Source organism: Macaca thibetana, chromosome 14, assembly GCF_024542745.1.
Source record: "Macaca thibetana thibetana isolate TM-01 chromosome 14, ASM2454274v1, whole genome shotgun sequence".
Classification (NCBI taxonomy): Eukaryota; Metazoa; Chordata; class Mammalia; order Primates; family Cercopithecidae; genus Macaca; species Macaca thibetana.
The window spans coordinates 33,679,813-33,698,398 of NC_065591.1; the positions used below are offsets into that span (position 1 = coordinate 33,679,813).

General features: G+C 36.1%; 1 protein-coding gene across 3 annotated transcripts in view; it reads right to left on the reverse strand.

Moving 5' to 3' along the window:
* ELP4 (elongator acetyltransferase complex subunit 4) overlaps window positions 1-18,586 on the reverse strand; it is a 253,060-nt gene that overhangs the window by 215,027 nt on the left and 19,447 nt on the right. For all 3 annotated transcript variants that reach the window (XM_050759052.1, XM_050759053.1, XM_050759054.1), the window contains exon 3: window positions 5,332-5,453. In XM_050759052.1, the coding sequence (XP_050615009.1) occupies window positions 5,332-5,453 (122 nt within the window). The remainder of the gene's footprint in view (window positions 1-5,331; window positions 5,454-18,586) is intronic.

Genomic DNA, 18,586 nt, shown 5'->3' on the forward strand with positions numbered 1-18,586 from the left:
CTATGCATAACTTCCAAAACTTTTTTGCACCAAAATAAACTCATACTAATTTGCCTTAACAAGATCTAGTTTGAGGCACTAAGAAGAACAGTTAGCAGTTTAGAAAGAGACCCATTAGAGAATGTGAATTCTGCTAAAATTGAAGTAAGAAAAAACATCAGATTTATGGTAAAGCTTGGGTTGAAGAATGGTAAAATCATCGATGCTCTGAGAATAGTTTATGGGGACAATGCCCCAAAGAAATCAGCACTTTACAAATGGATAACTAATTTTAAGAAAGGATGAAATGATGTTGAAGATGAAGGCTGCAGCTGCAGACCATCCACATCAATTTGCAGGGAAAAAACTCATCTTGTTCATGCCCTAATTGAAGAGGACTAATGATTAACAGCAGAACAATAGCCAATACCACAGACGTTTCAATTGGTTCAGCTGACACAATTCTGACTAAAAAATTAAAGTTGAGCAAACTTTCCACTCTATGGGTGCCAAAACTGTTATGCCAAAATCAGCTGCAAAGAGCAGAGCTTTCAATGGAAATTTTAAACAAATGCGATCATGATCCTGAAGCATTTTCAACAAATTATGACAGGCAATGCAACATGGTTTTACCAGTATGATCCTGAAGAAAAAGCACAGTCAAAGCAATGGCTAGCAAGAGGTCGAAGTGATGAAGTGAAAGCACAAGGGGACAAGTCAAGAGCAAAGGTCATGACAACTTTTTGGGATGCTGAAGGCATTTTGTTTGTTGACTTTTTGGAGGGCCAAAGAACAACATCTGCTTATTATGACTGTTTTGAGAAATATATCCAAAGATTTGGCAGAAAAAATGTCTGGGAAATCTTCACCAGTGAGTCATTTTCCACCACGACAAGCTCCTGCTTATGCCTCTCATCTAACAAGGGTATTTTTGCAAGAGTTTCGATGGGAAATCATTATGTGTCCATCTTACAGTACTGATTTGGCTCCTTCCAACTTCTTTTTATTTCCCAATCTTAAAAAAATATCTGTAAATGTCACCATTTTTCTTCAGTTAAAGTAAAAAAGACTACTGACATGGTTAAATTCCCAGGACCCTCAGTTCTTTAAGAATCGACTAAATGGCTGGTATCCTCACTCACAAAAGTGTCTTGAACTTGATGGAGCTTATGTTTTGAAATAATGTTTACGGTTTTATGTTTTAATTCCATTTTTCCACAAACGTTTTGAAGTCCCTTCACATATACTTTGGAAGCCAATAATATAATCAAGACAAAAAATATATCCATCATGCTCCAACTTCTGCATTTTTCCTTTATTCTCTCCTTCTCACCATTAATCACTTTATCTTTACAAAATGAGAAAAAAAGTATTTTATATTCACTTAAATAAAAGTATTATATATTTACTTATTTCCAGTCCTTCTGATATCTTTGTTTAGATCCAAATATTCATTTGGTATTATTTTGATTTTTTTTGTGAAAAACTTTATTTAGTATTTCTTACAATGCAAGTCTGGTGGTTGTGACTTCTTTTGGATTTTAGCATTTGAGAAAGTCTTTATTTTGCTTTCATAAAAAACAACCTTTTAAAATTGCAAAATCTTTGTTTATGAAAGATGTTTGCTGAGTATAGAATTCTGAATTGATAGCATGTTTTTATTTTTATTTTTTAGCATTTTAAAGACTTCCTCCTTGTTTTCTGGTTTGTATTGCCTAAAACTAAAAGTCAGCTGTCATTCTTATCTTTGGTTCTATCTATGTAATGTGCTTTTATCTCTGGTCACTTTCAAGATTTTCTCTTTATCACTTGTTTCAAGAAATTTGATTATGATGTGCATTGATGTTGTTTTCTTCAGGACTTTTAAAACTTGGCGTTTGCCAGACACCTTAGAATTGTGGTATATTTTTCATTATTTCTGGAATGCTTTCATTCCTTATTTCTTCAAATATTTGTTCTGTACCACTCCTTCTCCCTTCACAGAGTCCAATCTGTTAGAGACCCTTAAGTTATCTTATAGCTCACTAATGCAAACATCCTTTTCTTTCCCCAGTCTATTTTGCAGGTTTCATCTTGTATAATTTTAAATGCCATGTCTTCAAATTTACTAGCCTTTTCTTTTTCAGTGTCTAATCCACTTTGCACCTCAACTGTATTTTTCATTGCAGTCACTGTAGTTTTCATCTCTAGAAGTTTAACATGTGTTTATATTTACATCTTCCATGTTTCCATTTAACATGTTTAATCTTCCTTCTAGCTTATTGAATATTTAGAATATACTTATAATAAAACTTATGTTTTCATCTGCTAATTCTATCATGACATTTCTTTTTTGCTTTGACTTTTCTCCTTATTAAAATTATATTTTCTTATTTTTTGCATGTCTACTATGTTTTAATTGGAAACCAGACACAGAATATTTTATCCTGTTGAGTGCTGGACACTTTAATATTACCGTACTTTGAGCTTTGGACTGGGACACAGTTAAGTTACTTGAAAACAGCTGGTTACTTCAGACCTTGTTTTTAAGCCTCATTGGACAGGACCAGAGCAGTGTTTTATAAACTGGGGATAATTTTGCTCTTTACCAATGCAAAACTCTTCTAAATACCCCACCTGACATCTCATGAATCATGAAGTTTTTCACTCTGGCATGTGGGAGCAGGAATTACTGTTGGCCCTGGGGATTGTTACTTCTAATATTGTCAGGTAGTTCCTTTTCTAGCCTCAGGCCATTTCCTCATGTACATGTACAGGTGAGCACTCAACTGAAGACTAGAGGGAGACCCTATGCAGATCTCTAACTCACTTGATGTATTCAGGTACTTCCCATTCAGGTACTCTGATTTATAAACAGAATTTCCTTGACCTCGTTGTGTTCCTAGCTGTGCCGCCTGAAGGTCATCTTATCTTGTGTTTCTCTTCTTTGCACTGTGGCTCAGAAACACTGTACTCAGTAAGGTAGGGAAGTTATAGGGTTTGCCTTCTTTGTTTTGTATATCTAGGAATCACTTTTATTATCTGATGCCAAGTGTTTTGAAAACTGTTATTTCTTATATTCTGTGCTGCTTTTTTTTTTTTTTCCAGCTGTTTCAGGCATGAGGAGAAATCTGGACTTTATTAATCTGTCTTGGTCAGACATATGCAACCGGGTCAGACATGGTGTACTTTTTAAGAGTCTGTTTTGTTTTTAACTATAGTTTTATATTTTATTCTCCTACACCATAAAATTGTTGTATGACTAAGTCTTTGCAACACACAATTACTTCCATAAATGACTGGCTATTTTATGAAAGCTTGATGAAAAGGTAATATTTCTTTTACAGCTTCAAACTCCCTCACATCATCTAAAGAAGGATACATAAAGTACACTGAGATTTTTAATACTAACTTGTACAAATTCAAGGCACCCCTAAGAAAGATGTCAGGGATTAGTTTTGAAATTAAAGTATTCTCTAAAGCAAACTGAAAATTTTTAACATCAGCTACCTGGGTTGAAAGAGGAAAAAATAAAAATAAAACACTTTATTTTAAAAAGCATATATAGGTATTTCTGCTTCTGGTTGGCAAAATTTTCCTATAATGGCTATATAGATGTTTCATATAAAATCTTAGTCTCAGTATATTGTGGAATATGCCATGAAGAACCTGTATAGCTTACTTACAACAATGGTTTTGGCCTTTACTCCACTGCTCCTAGCAAGTGTAGCACTGTCCGGAAGTTGGCCAAGATGATAAAAGGCAGGAAAAAGAGCAAAAGAAAACACCAAAAAATATCGTAAAAAGTAAACAACTAAAAAAGTGATTGAAAAAAAAATAAGCCCTACAATCAGAGGAAAATCAATTATATACAGGTTTCTGCTTTGGATTTTATAGTAGTATTATTTAACAAGCAAAATCTGAATCATATGAACGAATTATGTTAGTTTTGACCTCAGCATTATTGTAACTTTTATACTAAGGCAAAGAAGTTTGTTGGCTTTTGTTCACAGGTATTATGAATTAGTATTTATTATGTTACAAATTCCTTATAAATGACTAATTTGCCATTTTGCAAACTATGTACTAAAATTAAAATATCCTATGAAAAAATGACTTTAGATATTAACTCTATTCAAATAATGGCTTAAATTAGGATTCTGTTATGGACAAAGAAACTAAGAATTCTAAAAGTTAAAAAAGTGTCCTCTCTGAGGAAAAAAGTGTGCTTTGGCTTAAAGATTCGGTACATTAATGACATATTTTATCATGGAAGAGAATCATTTGTAGCATTCTCCAAGAAAACTAGTATTAATCAATGTGTACTTCTAGTATCTGACTCTTCTGATTTATACCTCTGGCATATTGGTAATATAATTACCAAACAATCTGCAATTGTTTTGCTTCATGTAATGTTTTCCAGAGTTCTCTTATTATCATGACAGTGTAGAGTATTACCTATCAGATATAATAATTTTTTTATGTATGAACATTTTAATATCCTTAGATACATTTAGAATGAAACTATGATTAAAGCTTGCACTAGGCTGGATGTGGTGGCTCATACCTGTAAGCCCAGAACTTTGGGAGGCCCAGGTAGGAGAACCCCTTGAGGCCAGGAATTCAAGACCAGCCTGGCAACATAGTGAGACCTCATCTCTTCAAAATTAAAAGAAAAAAAAATTGCCTAAAGCTTGCAGTAAAAATGGCAAATATTGTAGTGCCTTGGAATCAGTTTATTTTTGCTTGTGCTAAGTAGAAATGTAAAATATTTAAAATGTCTTATCAGCCAATTTGCTGATTATATAGATGTGCCTTTTGTTTTCATTCCATTATTTGCTTTAACTCATAGAGTAGTGATTTCCTATACTTTATATAACAGTTTCAGGCTGAAAATTTGAATTCCAAGTTTCTTTTAAAGGCTTCTTAAGAGCAACAGTTAACCCATACTTTGTTAGCAGTATAGAAAACTTAGACTTTGGAAAATTTGCTTTGCCATAGTAGTAGTCAAAATGAAGATGTTATAATTAGAAGCAAAAAAATTAAAGGATATTTTCCCCTTTCTTCGATAAGAAGTGTAAACTAGAATTTTTGCTATTAAGCATGACTTTTGTGAATGCCTGGTCCAGTAATTTTACTTAGTGTCAGTTTTTATTAGCTTAATGTTTCCCCACCTCTCATATGAAGTTTTAAAAAATTGTTCAAGAACATTACTTTAAAATATAACTCTATGTTCAAATAAATTTGATACTTTTTACTGAGATTTTAAAAAATGTATAATCCCGTTAATGCATTTAAATATAGTTTGTATATATACAAACATATATCTTGTTTACCATTCAAAATGCAATATTAAGTTCATATATTCTATACCTGTAAAATGTTGGCAGGATCCTCTTTAGCAGATGCAACCAACAAAGTATGCCCATTGACAATTCCTTCTGCCAGGAAACACTTGAAGAGCAAAGGTGAGTAAACATTATATTTATCCTCCTCTGTAAAAAAGGAAAAGTTGCAGTTAGAAACATATAGCAAGAAAAGAATCAAATGGGTATCAAATAGCAAGCACACTCATATGTTTTTATATTTTTTTCCCTTAAAACAATTATATGAGGTGGAACAATAATTGTGTATTCCTGAGGCACAGTTAGATAAGCTAAGACTTGTAAAGAGAGTCAATGAGAACTAAGTACTTTTAACAGACTTTCTGGCTCCAGACATCATTCTCCAACTACTATATCACTTTGATATCCACTAAATTACCCCCTGCACATATATACAGACTTCAGGTATAGGGAACTTCACTAGTAAATTTAAACATTTTAAGGAAAAAAAAATACCAGTACTTAAACTCAGCAAAAAGGAAAAGGAAACAATTCCTACTTTATAGGCCCATTATTACTCTAACATCAAAATCAAAGAGTTTTACAAAACTACACATCATTATCAAATTTTAGGAAGTCATTATACCAATCCTACATGTACTCTTTCAGAAAAGAGGAAAGGATGAAACACTTCTAAACTCATTTTATGAGGCCAGTATTACCCCAATACCAAAACTAGACCAAGATACCACAGAAACAGAAAGCTACAGACTAATATACCTCACAAAAATATATGAAAATAGTTCTTTAAATATCATAAAACCAAATCCAGTAATAGAATATATATTTATATTACATATAATTAGTACAATTTGGTTTTAAATACTGTAAAACCAAATCCAGTAATATTACATCTTCAACTTGACACATGGGATCTACAAAAAACCTATAGATATCATCATATGTAATGGTAAGATGCAATGCTTTTCTTCTGAGATTGGGAAAAATGGAGGTATATTTACTTTCACTACTTCTAATCAATATCGTATGGAAGGTCTTAGCTATGTAATATTACTGACTTCGGTTTTATGGCATTTAAAACAAAATTATGGTAATTATACATGATAGATTATAATCATATAAATATATAATACAATATAATTATATTGTAGTTATATAATTATATAGAGATGCAATATAATAATTATAATTATATTGTCATTACTATAATATATAGAATTATAATTATTCTATAATTATATTGCATTAATATATTTTATATACTAATATATATCATATTCCTGGATTTGGCTTTATAGTATTTAAAGAATTATACTATATTAATACTATACTAATTATACTATACTAATACATTAATTGTACTTCTACATAATAGTAACAAATAATAGGAACTGAAATTTTAGAAATCTCACTTGCAATTAAATATTTTGGATAAATTCAACAAAATATGTATAAGAATTAGTTCTACATTGAAAAGTACAAAACATTCTGAGAGTACAGAAGACCTAAATAAATGGAGAGATATATCATGTTCATGGGATAGAAGACTCAAATCTTCAAATTGATTTGTAGATTTAATGGAATCCCAATAAAAATCCCAGTAAGCTTTTTGGAGAAATTGACAAGGTAATTCTAAAACTTACAAAGAAATCCAAGGTCATAGAATACAGTTAATATGGTTTGGGTCTGTGTCCCTGCCCAAATCTCATGTTAAATTGTAGTCCCCGGTGTTGGAGCTGGGACCTGGTGGGAAGTGATTGGTTCATGGGAGTGGATTTCCCTTTGGTGCTGTTCTCATGATAGTGAGTTATCATGAGATCTGGTTGTTTAGAAGTGTGTAGCACCTCCCTACTCTTTCTCTTCCTCCTGCTCCTGCCATGTGAGATGTGCCTGCCTCCCCTTTGCCTTTGGCCATGATTGTAAGTTTCCTAACCCAGCCATGATTCCTGCACAGCCTGCAGAACCATCAGCCAATTAAACCTGTTTTCCTTACAAATTACCCAGTCTCAAGTATTTCTTTAGAGCAGTGCGAGAAGGGACTAATACAACAGTCAAAGAAATTTGAACAAAGAACTCCGTTGGAAGATTTACTATTTTATTTCAAGACTTACTATAAAGCTACAGCCATCAAGGTAATGTGGAATTAGCAAAAGGACAGAAGTATAGATCAGTGGGAAAGAATAGAGTCCAGAAATAAATCCATACAATTGGTTTTTGATAAAGGTGGACAAATAATTTTTTGTAACAAATGGTCCTGCAATAACTGAATATCTATATTTAAACAACAAAAAGCAATAAAAACTTCAATCTTGCCTCATAGGATACTCAATCAAAAAACAGCAAAAACCTCCATCTTATCTCTTGAACTAGTAATAAATACTAGCTTGAAATGGATCACAGACTTTAAAAAGCTGAAATAATTAAAACTATTAGAAGAAAATGCCTTCTTCACAACCTTGGAGTAGGCAAACGTTTCTTAGGACATGAAAGCATGAACTGGAGAAAAAAAATGAATAAATTAAACTTCATAAAAATTTTTACAATTTGCCTTTGAAAAGACAGCTAACAGGAAGTTTTAAAAAAGGCAAACTACAGATAGAAAATATTTGCAATACATATCTACAGTAGAGGACTGGTATCCAGTATATATTTTAGCAACTTTCATAATGCAATAAGAACACAAACTGGACAACATAAAAATAAGCAAAAGATGTGAACACATCCTTTACAAAAAAAGATACATGAATAGCCAAAAAACATATTAAAAGATGTTTAGCTGACAAGTATATGGAGCAAATAAAATGCTCCAACATTGCTAGTGGCATTGCAAAACATTGTAACTACATTAGAAAACAGTTCGGCAGGCCAGATGTGGTGGCTCATGTCTGTAATCCCCACGCTTTGGGAGGCTGAGGCAAGCAGATTGCTTGAGGTCAGGAGTTTGAGACCAGCCTGGCCAACACGGCGAAACCCCGTCTCTACTAAAAACACAAAAATTACTTGGGCATGGTGGTGCATGCCTATAATCCCAGGTACTCGGGAGGCCGAGGCAGGTGAATCGCTTGAACCTGGGAAGCGGAGGTTGCAGTGAGCTGAGATCACGCCACTGCACTCCAGCCTGGGTTACAGAGCAAGACTCCATCTCAAACAAATCAGAACAAAACAAAACAAACACAGTTTGGCAGTTTCCAAAAAAGTTAAACATACACTTATTATAGGATCCAGCAATTCTACTCTTGGGTATTCACCCATGAGAGTTGAAAATACATGTTTGCATAGATTTATACAGAAGGTTTATGACAGCTTTTGTTTTCATAGCCAAAAACTGAAAACAAGTAAAATGTCCATCAACTGCTTGCTGAATGGAGAAAACAAATGATAGATTCATAAATGGATTACTATTCAGCAATAAAAAGAAATAAACTACTAATTTACAGTAGTTTCTTGGTATCCACAGGGGATTGGCTACGAAGGACATCCAGGATGGGATATCTAGGATACCCCATGGATACCAAAATCCAAAGATGCTTAGTACCTTACATTTTGCCCTCTGTATCCAAGGATGTGGTACATGCTAATACAGAGGACTGACTATACATGCAACAACATGGATAAATCTCAAAAAAAAATTATGCTAAGTGAAAAAAGCCAGATACAAAAAAGTACGTATGGCAAAATTGCAGTTACATGATATTCTATAGAAAGCAAACTTAATCACTAGTGACAGAAAGGAGAGGTTAGGTGCTTGGGGCCAGGAAACTTGAGTACCAGGAAACACTTTATGGTGACAGAAGTGTTTTATATCTTGATTGTGGTGGTGGCTGCATGAGTATATACAGTTGTAAAAAGTCACTAAAATAAGTAAATGGGCTTGGCACAGTCAATTGCTTCTGTAATCCTCATGCTTTGGGAGGCCGAGGTGGCAGGATGGCTTTGAGGTGAGGAGTTTGAGACAAGCAGGAGCAATAAAGCAATACCTCAGCTCTACAAAAAACAATAAAAAATTAGCTGGGTGTGGTGATATGCACTGGTAGTCCTAGCTACTTGGGAGGCTGAGGCGGGAGGATCCCTTGACCCCAAGAGCTCAAGGATGCAGTGAGCCATGATTGTGCCACTGCACTCCAGCCTGGGGAACAGAACGAGAACCTGGCTCAAAAATAATTCAATAAAATAAATAAACAAATGGGTGCATTTCATTGTACATAAATTAAAATTAAATAATGTTTATTTATTAAAACAATTCCCTAAAGTACGACCAAAATATCAGGTGTTGAATTGTTTAGATATCTTCTTAGCACATTATCTTAGAGAAAATCCATGATTAAAAGTATAGTCAATTTACACAAAGTCTAATTTTATATATTAAAACACATAGCTAGTTCTTTAACATTATTCATCACTCACAAAATGTACTTAATGTTTATGGACATTTTATGAGAATTTTAGCGTGTTACGGCGAAGGAAAATGTTTTCAATGCTTCTGCATTGCTTACAGCTGACAGATGGAAAAGCTAGCAGAGACAACTATGGGAGAGATGATCAGCACTGACTACTGATTAACACAGCTGTAAAAATTGCTTACGCTGTATAACTAAGAATTCACCTCCACTCAACTTTAGAACTAACTAGAAAGTCACGTTTAAAAAAGAATTCATTTTACCTGAAGTAATTACTATTAAGTCAGTTTAGAGAAGCAACCATTTAAACCATTATAAATCAATGATGTACGAAACAAACCTGATATTACAATTTTTAATTTCTAAGATTGGTATTTTTACAAGATGGAAAATTTAAATTTTAAAAAATTCACCCACAATCCTCAAATAATCATTGTGTAAAGTTTGCTCTATTTCTGTTCAGTACTTTTTCTATGTTTTCGGTGATTATTGGATTTGGTATCCTACTTTTTTCACTTAATCTAACATGCTTTATAGTCTTGTACCCAACGTGTTTAAGGCTGAATAATATTCTAGAAAATTTATGAACATACTTTACTTAGCTATACCCCCTTACCATGGACTTTTCATGCTGCTTTTAGGGTTTTACTAGTACTAAATACAGAAGAATAAGGATGCTTCAGGGCCAACATGCCCAAGATGAAACTCGGTAACTCATTATTTTTTTCCACCAAATGTGGTCCTCTTTCAGTTTTCAGAAAGCCAGAATTTATACCTAATATCGCTCTCTCTGTCTCTCTCTCTCTCACACACACCCCCCCCAATCTACCTATCTCCCCATCCTTCTAATCCTGTGAAATGTATTATCAAAGTATCGAAGTATTTGTGGAATGTGATTACTTCCCTCCATGCTAATGTCATTCCACTAGTCATACTACTAAAAACTATTACCTGGCCGGGCACGGTGGCTCACACCTGTAATCCCAACACTTTAGGAGGCCAAGGCAGGCAGAGGTCAGGAGATCAAGACCATCCTGGCTAACACGGTGAAACCCCATCTCTACTAAAAATACAAAAAAATTAGCTGGGCGTGGTGGCAGGCGCCTGTAGTCCCCGCTACTCGGGGGGCTGAGGCAGGAGAATGGTGTGAACCCAGAAGGTAGAGGTTGCAGTGAGTCGAGATCACGCCACTGCACTCTAGTCTGGGCGACAGAGCGAGATTCCGTCTCAAAACAAACAAACAAACAAAAAACACAAAACTCTTACCTAAATGACTGTAATTTTCTCTCGTTTCTTTGCATCCACCCTAATCCTCCTCCTTCAATTTAGTAGTAACATTTTCAAAATACAAACTTGATCATCTCATTTTCCTACTTAAAACTTTTCAGGCCAGGAGCGGTGGCTCAGGCCTGTAATCCCAGCACTTTGGGAGGCTGAGGTGGGCGGATCATGAGGTCAGGAGATCGAGACCATCCTGACTAACACGGTGAAATCCTGTCTCTACTAAAAAATACAAAAAAAAAAAAAAAAAAAAAAAAGCCGGAAATGATGGCGGGCATCTGTAGTTCCAGCTACTCAGGAGGCTGAGGCAGGAGAATGGCGTGAATGTGGGAGGCGGAGGTTGCAGAGAGCCGAGCTCGCGCCACTGCACTCCAGCCTGGGCGACAGAGCGAAACTCCGTCTCAAAAATAAATAAATAAATAAATAAATAATAAAAACTCTTCAGTGGTTCCTCATTGCTCTTGAGAAAAAGAACTAAATCTTTTAACCTGGTCTACAGGCTCTACATGGTTGTAGCTGAACAGCAGGGTTTAACTTGCATAAGTAAAAATATTTAACAGTGGTATAACAATGCCACTTTTCTCTCTTTAAAATGTAAATGAGGAATGCTTATACACTGTTTGTGGGAATAAATTTATATAAAATATAAATATTTTATAATTAGCACAAAGTAAATTTGTACTAATTTATTCTGTTATCCATATAGAAAACAGTATGGAGATTTTTCAAAGAACTAGAAATAGAACTACCATTCAATCCAGCAATCCCACTACTTGGTTACACTGAAAGGGAAAGAAATAATTACATAAAAAAGATACCTGCACTCATATGTTTATCATAGCAGTATTCACAATACCAAAGATATGGCATCACCTCAAGTGTCCATCAACAGATGACTGGATAAAGAAAATGTAGTATAAATACCACAGAATACTGTTAACAGTAGATAGTTAACCAGGCAGGAGCAGGGCAGGAGAGGCTCCCCCAATCCACCAAGAATGTCCAGGGACCATCAGGTGATGGTCCAGCAGTTGTCACACTGCCTCTCTAAAATGATAACTGGTCGCAGTCGATGCTAGGGAGAGAGCAGCAGTTTCCCAATGAAACTGTTAACTGGCAGCTTCCAATAAGATCTCAGGAATTGGGCGAGTGAGCTCAAGCATGCGCATTAAAAGGCAAAAATGACGGAGTATGACTTTCCCGGGGTAGTCCACCACAAAAGGGAAGAACGCCTAAGGTGAACATATCTACAACTCCGGTGAACATGTCTACAACTCCAGTAAACACACCGCACATGCTCATCTCCTAAGTGCTAGCAGGTCACCTCGCATGCAAGCAGCTCACGCCAAGGGAAGAATCACGGGAAGAGGGACGCAAAATGCCCGAAGTATGTCAGCAATGTAAAACCTGAAGCCAAAAGGTCAAACCCTGCACTTGACCTCCAAGATGCCCGCTTGAGTCTCTTCCAAGTGTACTTTCCTGCTTTAAAGCTTTTTAATAAACTTCCACTCCTGCTCTGAAACTGGCCTTGGTCTCTTTTTCAGCCTTATGCGCCTCAGTTGAATTCTTTCTTCTGAGGAGGCAAGAATTGAGGTTGCTGCAGACCCATACGGATTTGCCACCAGTTACCGGGATATACGCCACCCCTAACAATACTACTCAGCCATAAAATAGAATGAGATGTCTTTTGCAGCAACACGGATGAAACTGGAGGTCATTATCCTAAATGAAATAACTCAGAAACAGAAAACCAAATACCACATGTTTTTACTTATAAATGACAAAGGCTGCATGGACATACAGAGTGGAATAACAGACAGTGGAGACTATAAAAGGTAGAAGAGTGGTAAGGGGGTGAAGGTTGAAAAAATACCTATTGGGTACAATGCTCACCATTTGGGTGATGGGTACATGAAGAAGCCAGACTTCACCACTGTGCAACACATGCATGTAAGAAATCTGTACTTGTGGCCAGGCGTGGTGGCTTACGCCTATAATCCCAGCACTTTAAGAGGCCGAGGCGGGTGGATCACCTGAAGTCAGGAGTTCAAGACCAGCCTGACCAACATGGTGAAACCCTGTCTCTACTAAAAAAAAAAAAAATAGAAAATTAGTCAGGCGTGGTGGTACAAGCCTGTAATCCCAGCTACTTGGGAGGCTGAGGCAGGAGAATTACTTAAATCCGGAAGGCAGAAGTTGCAGTGAGCTGAGATCATGCCATTGCATTCCAGCCTGGGCAACAAGAGCAAAACTCCATTTCAAAAAAAAAAAAAAAAAAAAAAGAAATCTGTACTTGTACACCCTGAGAGCATAAAAATTAAAAAATAAAAATAAAATATACATGACTGTGGTTTAACAAATTTTAGTAATGAGAAAAAGAAACCTAAACTATTTAATTAGAAGAATTAAAACATTCATAAAATTAAGGATGCATATTACAATACTCAAGTGAGAGAATGAACTGTATCAGATCAGTACTACTTAAAGTAGGGATATGTACTCACAGATAATTTTAAAAACTGGGTGATTTATGAGTAATGAAGGATAATAAACAAACTAGATATCACAGTTGTCTTTTTCTATCTATCTCTTAAATGAGTGAGGGTTCTCAATTATTTCTTACTCCCCATACTATCCTTAGTGATCTTTTCTTTGTCTCTAGCTCCACTTTCTCTGTGCTAAGCTCCAGGCATTGACATCATTGCTATTTATTTGCATATTATTAACTAGACATAGTACTTAGCAAACATGTTTTATGTTATCTTATCTTATCTTTAATGTGCCAACAGAATTTCACGACATGTCCAAAGGGGAAACCGTATTTTTTTCCTCTTCCTTGCTGCCCGTCTTCCGGTGGTAACATGCTAATTTGGTAAGTTACTTGGTAACCATTTGCTTTGGGCTTCAGGTTTCTTCAACTATAATAAGGGAATAATAAAATTATACCTATCTCATAAGACTGTGGCAAAGATGAAATACTTAAATCAGTGCCTTGTGCATAATTAAGTGGTCAATAAATGTTAGCTACTATGTTTTTCATTCTCAGCTCTTCCCTTTCCTTTATATCCCCACAAATAATCATTCAACTTCCTAAATCTTTAAGATCCATCCATTTCCTTCCGTCTTTACTGACAATAATGTAGTTCAATGCATCCTTAACTCTCACCATCAGCCTCCCAATTGGTCCCTGTACTTCTAACCTTACTCCTCCCTCCAATCTATTCTCCACAATACTCAAGAGTATTTTTTTCTAAAGAGCAAATCTAGTCTTGTCACTCCCCTGTTTCAAAAACTTAAATGGCTTTTCGTTGCTCTCAAGAGAAAAACACCCAAAAAGCAAGCCATGTAAGCCTCTCTAAATGTTGTGTTGCCTTCTTTCTCAACACTTCCCCCCTTCCATATCTCATAAACCCCAGGGACAGGAAACTACTTGTTGGCACCAGCCTTCTTGCCTCAGGACCCTTGTATAAATTCCTTCACAACTTTGGCTAACTAATTTGCTCACATCCTTCCAGACCAAGATTAGGTGGCACCATCATTGAGAAGCTTTACTCAAGGCTGAGTGAGATATCAGTCTGCTCTGGAGCACCCTCTTTACCCCTAGTAGTATTTAATAAACACTCCTGAAATTCCTCCATAAAGCTAAAAGATTGTTATGGCAGAGAATGCATCCTATTATCATATTTCTAGTGCTGGGCACATAGTATACATATACTTAATATTTGTAGAATTAATTAGGGGAAAAAACAACAAACAAAAATCGATCTTGTCTTATAAATCATCCACATCTACTACAGTTTGAAAACATACCATTGTATACACATATAGACATACATTCTATAATAGTTATCACTTCTATTTTTTCAAAGAATCCTATGAGGCAGGAAACACTAATAGGAAGATCACCTACTTAGGGATTAGCAAAAACACTAAACTCATCAAGCTGAAAATTACCAATTTTGTGAAACAAATTTTGAGGTTGCACAATAAGCATTTAATTAATTTATTTAGTGAATTCCCCTAACACTGGGCAAGTAAAAATGATAATGATGTGACAGAACTGCCAAAAAGCAAATGTAATTTTGGCCTGAATTAACGGTCTAATTTCTAGGTTCAGAGACATACTTGTCCTGTTCTATTCCACAGTAGTCAACCCACCTGATGATAATATATTCAGTTTGGGGACTTACACAAACTAAAGCATCTTCAAAAATAGTGATGGTGAAGGGAGCTGAAAGTATGTGACACGAGAAATGGAAATATTTAGCTTAAAGAAACAGACCCAAGAGACATAAGGTAGCTGTCTTCAAATATCTGTTGGACTATAAAATGGAAAAGGAATATCATTTGTACATTATGGCTCCAAAGAGTGGAACAAAGCCTAGTGGACAGAAACAACAGGAATATCATTTTTTTTCTTAATACAAAAGTCCAAATGAGCTGTATCATCACTCTACCAAGACTGCTCTCCAACACCAATTATTTTATAATTGTGTAATTTGTTGGATATTTGCAAATCCTTACCTTACTTATCTATGACAACTATTACCATTGACAATTTTTTTCATGAAACTACTGTATACTCCCTTCCCACATTTTCCCAGTTTTTATAACTTTGCTCCTGTCTCTTTAGCCATTCTTTGTGTATGTAAATGGTTTATATAGAGCTCTCAAGTTTTTGTTATATACATATGGAATGATTTTATGTACTTTTTGCTAGTCACTACTTTCAGCTATGCAAGCCAAATCTTTCTTTTCTCATCTTTTAATGACATCCGGAGCTGCTTCCATGATTCTCACTAGTTTCAGTTATTAAAACTTGACTGTCCAGTTAAAAACTTAGTCAACAGTCAATACAACATTTTCCACTAAGGCTTGTGGCTTGAAATACTTAGTGGGGCGGTGTTAAGGGGAGGGGGTAGCAGCGAGAAAAGGAAGTTCTAAGACACCTCTTTCTACAAGTCTTTTCTTCAAGTCCTAGCTCCTACACCGGGAAAGTAGAGCAAAAGAGTGGCAGAGATCAGTTTTTGTAACTGCCTGTCTGTCACAGGTAGAGAGATGTCCCTAGCCTCACTCTGACCTGGTGTATTAAGTCTGCTGCTTATACCCTCTAAAGTTATGGTGGTTTCCATGTAGATGGTAAGTGTGGTTTGTGGGTGGTACCTTACTTCATACTGGCCCTATATGTCACTGAAGAACCCTGCAAAGAGGTAGAATCTAGTGTTTTGGCGGCTAGTAATTCATCCTCAGTCTCTCTTTGGAAATACTATTACTGTCATTATTCTTCTAGCTGTGTTTGTTTACACAATCTATTCTATCAGGCCTCCCTCCTTTTCCTGTATTAGAAACAGGAAATAGTCTTAATGTTTGACAATGTTGACAAAATCCAGCAAATATAAAGCAGGCTGTCCTAATAACTCTCATTCTGCACTATTCACTTTGATGAGCTTGGAGGTTCTAGAAGTTAGCAAGGAATTGGCTGGGAAACAGGAATGTCAAGTTCTGCTTCTTGCAAGCAACTTCAATGTCTACGACTGATGGCCTTGGAGGTGTATGCCCTCACTTGCCTCACTTTTTACCATAAATGTACTCCTGCTTTCTCCAGTCCTTGACTTTATTGCCTGGTTATGGCAGTGACAGTGGTGGAGATACGAGGAAGTATCTGTGCTAGTTCTTTGGGCCTGCAAGGAGGTGGCTCACTCCAATTGTGGGAAAGTGAAAACTTAAGACTTTGTCTTCTTTTTCTCACTGCAGGCTACACTCACCAATTCTAGGGTACTGAACATATGGTTAAAAAATAGCAAACAGCTAATATAACAAACAGCACTAACTCTAATAGCAAACAGCACTAACTCTATACTAAACACGGCACTGCACTTCTCATGCATTGGTTTATTTAATCCTCACAATAAGCAAACAGCACTAACTCTAATAGCAAACAGCACTAACTCTATACTAAACACGGCACTGCACTTCTCATGCATTGGTTTATTTAATCCTCACAATAACTTTTTTTTTTTTTTTTTTTCCAGACGGAGTCTCACTCTGTCATGTAGGCTGGAGTGCAGTGGCACAATATTGACTCATTGCAACCTCCACCTCCTGGGTTCAAGCGATTCTTCTGCCTCAGCCTTCTGAGTAGCTGGGATTACAGGTGCCTGCCACAATGCCCAGCTAATTTTTGTATTTGTAGTAGAGATGGGGTTTCGCCATGTTGGCCAGGCTGGTCTCAAACTCCTGACCTCAGGTGATCTGCCAGCCTCACTCTCCCAAAGTGTGGGGATTACAGGCATGAGCCACCGCACCTGGCCCTCACAATAACATTTTAAGATAAATGCTATTAATCCCTACCTTACAGATAAAGAAACTGAGGCACAGAGAGGGTAAGCACTTACCTAAGGTCCTATAGCTAGTAAACAGCAGAGCCATGGTTTGAATTTAGACAGATTCCAGAGGCTATGCTCTCAACTTTTTTTCATGAGCTTACTTTCCTTTAACTATTTCTTACTGATAAGCATAGGCTTTAGATTTTGGAACAGTTTTCTTTTTACGCTAGTTGTTCTTAGTATTTTGAGTCTCAAACCAACTCTGAACATTTGATGCATTATACATGCTACTCTAAAAATAAACACAGTCAAAGCCGGGCATGGTGGCTCATACCTGTAATTCCAGCACTTTGGGTGGTCGAGGCAGGTGGATCATCTGAGGTCAGGAGTTCGAGACCAGCCTGGCCAAAATGGTGAAACCCTGTCTCTACCAAAAATACAAAAATTAGCAGGGTGTGGTGGCGTGCACCTGTGGTCCCAGGTACTCAAGAGGCTGAGGCAGGAGAATTGCTTGAACTTGGGAGGCGGAGGTTACAGTGAGCCAAGATCACACCACTGCACTCCAGCCTGGGCAACGCAGCAAGACTCCTTCTCAAGAAAAAAAAGAATATACACACACACACACACACACACACACACACACACACACACAGTCAAAAACAAATTTTCATGTAATTTCAGGGAATTAAGAGATCTCCCAAAGTTCCATCCTAGATCCTCAAGTATAAACCTGGGGAATCCGCCACTTGTCTATGACAACACTAAAACACACACTGAATAACACAGTTAAATAACTTTGAAAACTCTTAAATCTTTTTCTCTAGCCTAAATTTCATGCCAGAAAAATCTAACTTTCTATTAGGTTGAATGACTTGGGTTTTTCACTAGTACCTAAAAGTTATTATGTTTAACCTGAATTCTTTACCTCACCTCAATATTTGCTCATTCTTTTCCTTTTCTAACTCACTTAATGGTCCTAATTCTAAACTTTCCCAGGATAAAAATCTGGGAATCATCCTATTTTCTGTCTCTCCTTCATCACCTACACACGTACATAGCACAGAAATAGAAATTGACTTTCTTAAGAGGTACCTATTAAGTGAGGAAAAATGTAGAAAAATAGTATTTCATATCAGTGCAGTCTAAGCATAACCAGTTAAACATTTCAAATTCAATATACATACTGAAATAAAGAAGTAGAAAAGTGAAATAGCAAATTTATGACAAAAGTCTTAAAAGTATAGTAACAAACATTACCTCATGTTTAGATTAGGGCAAT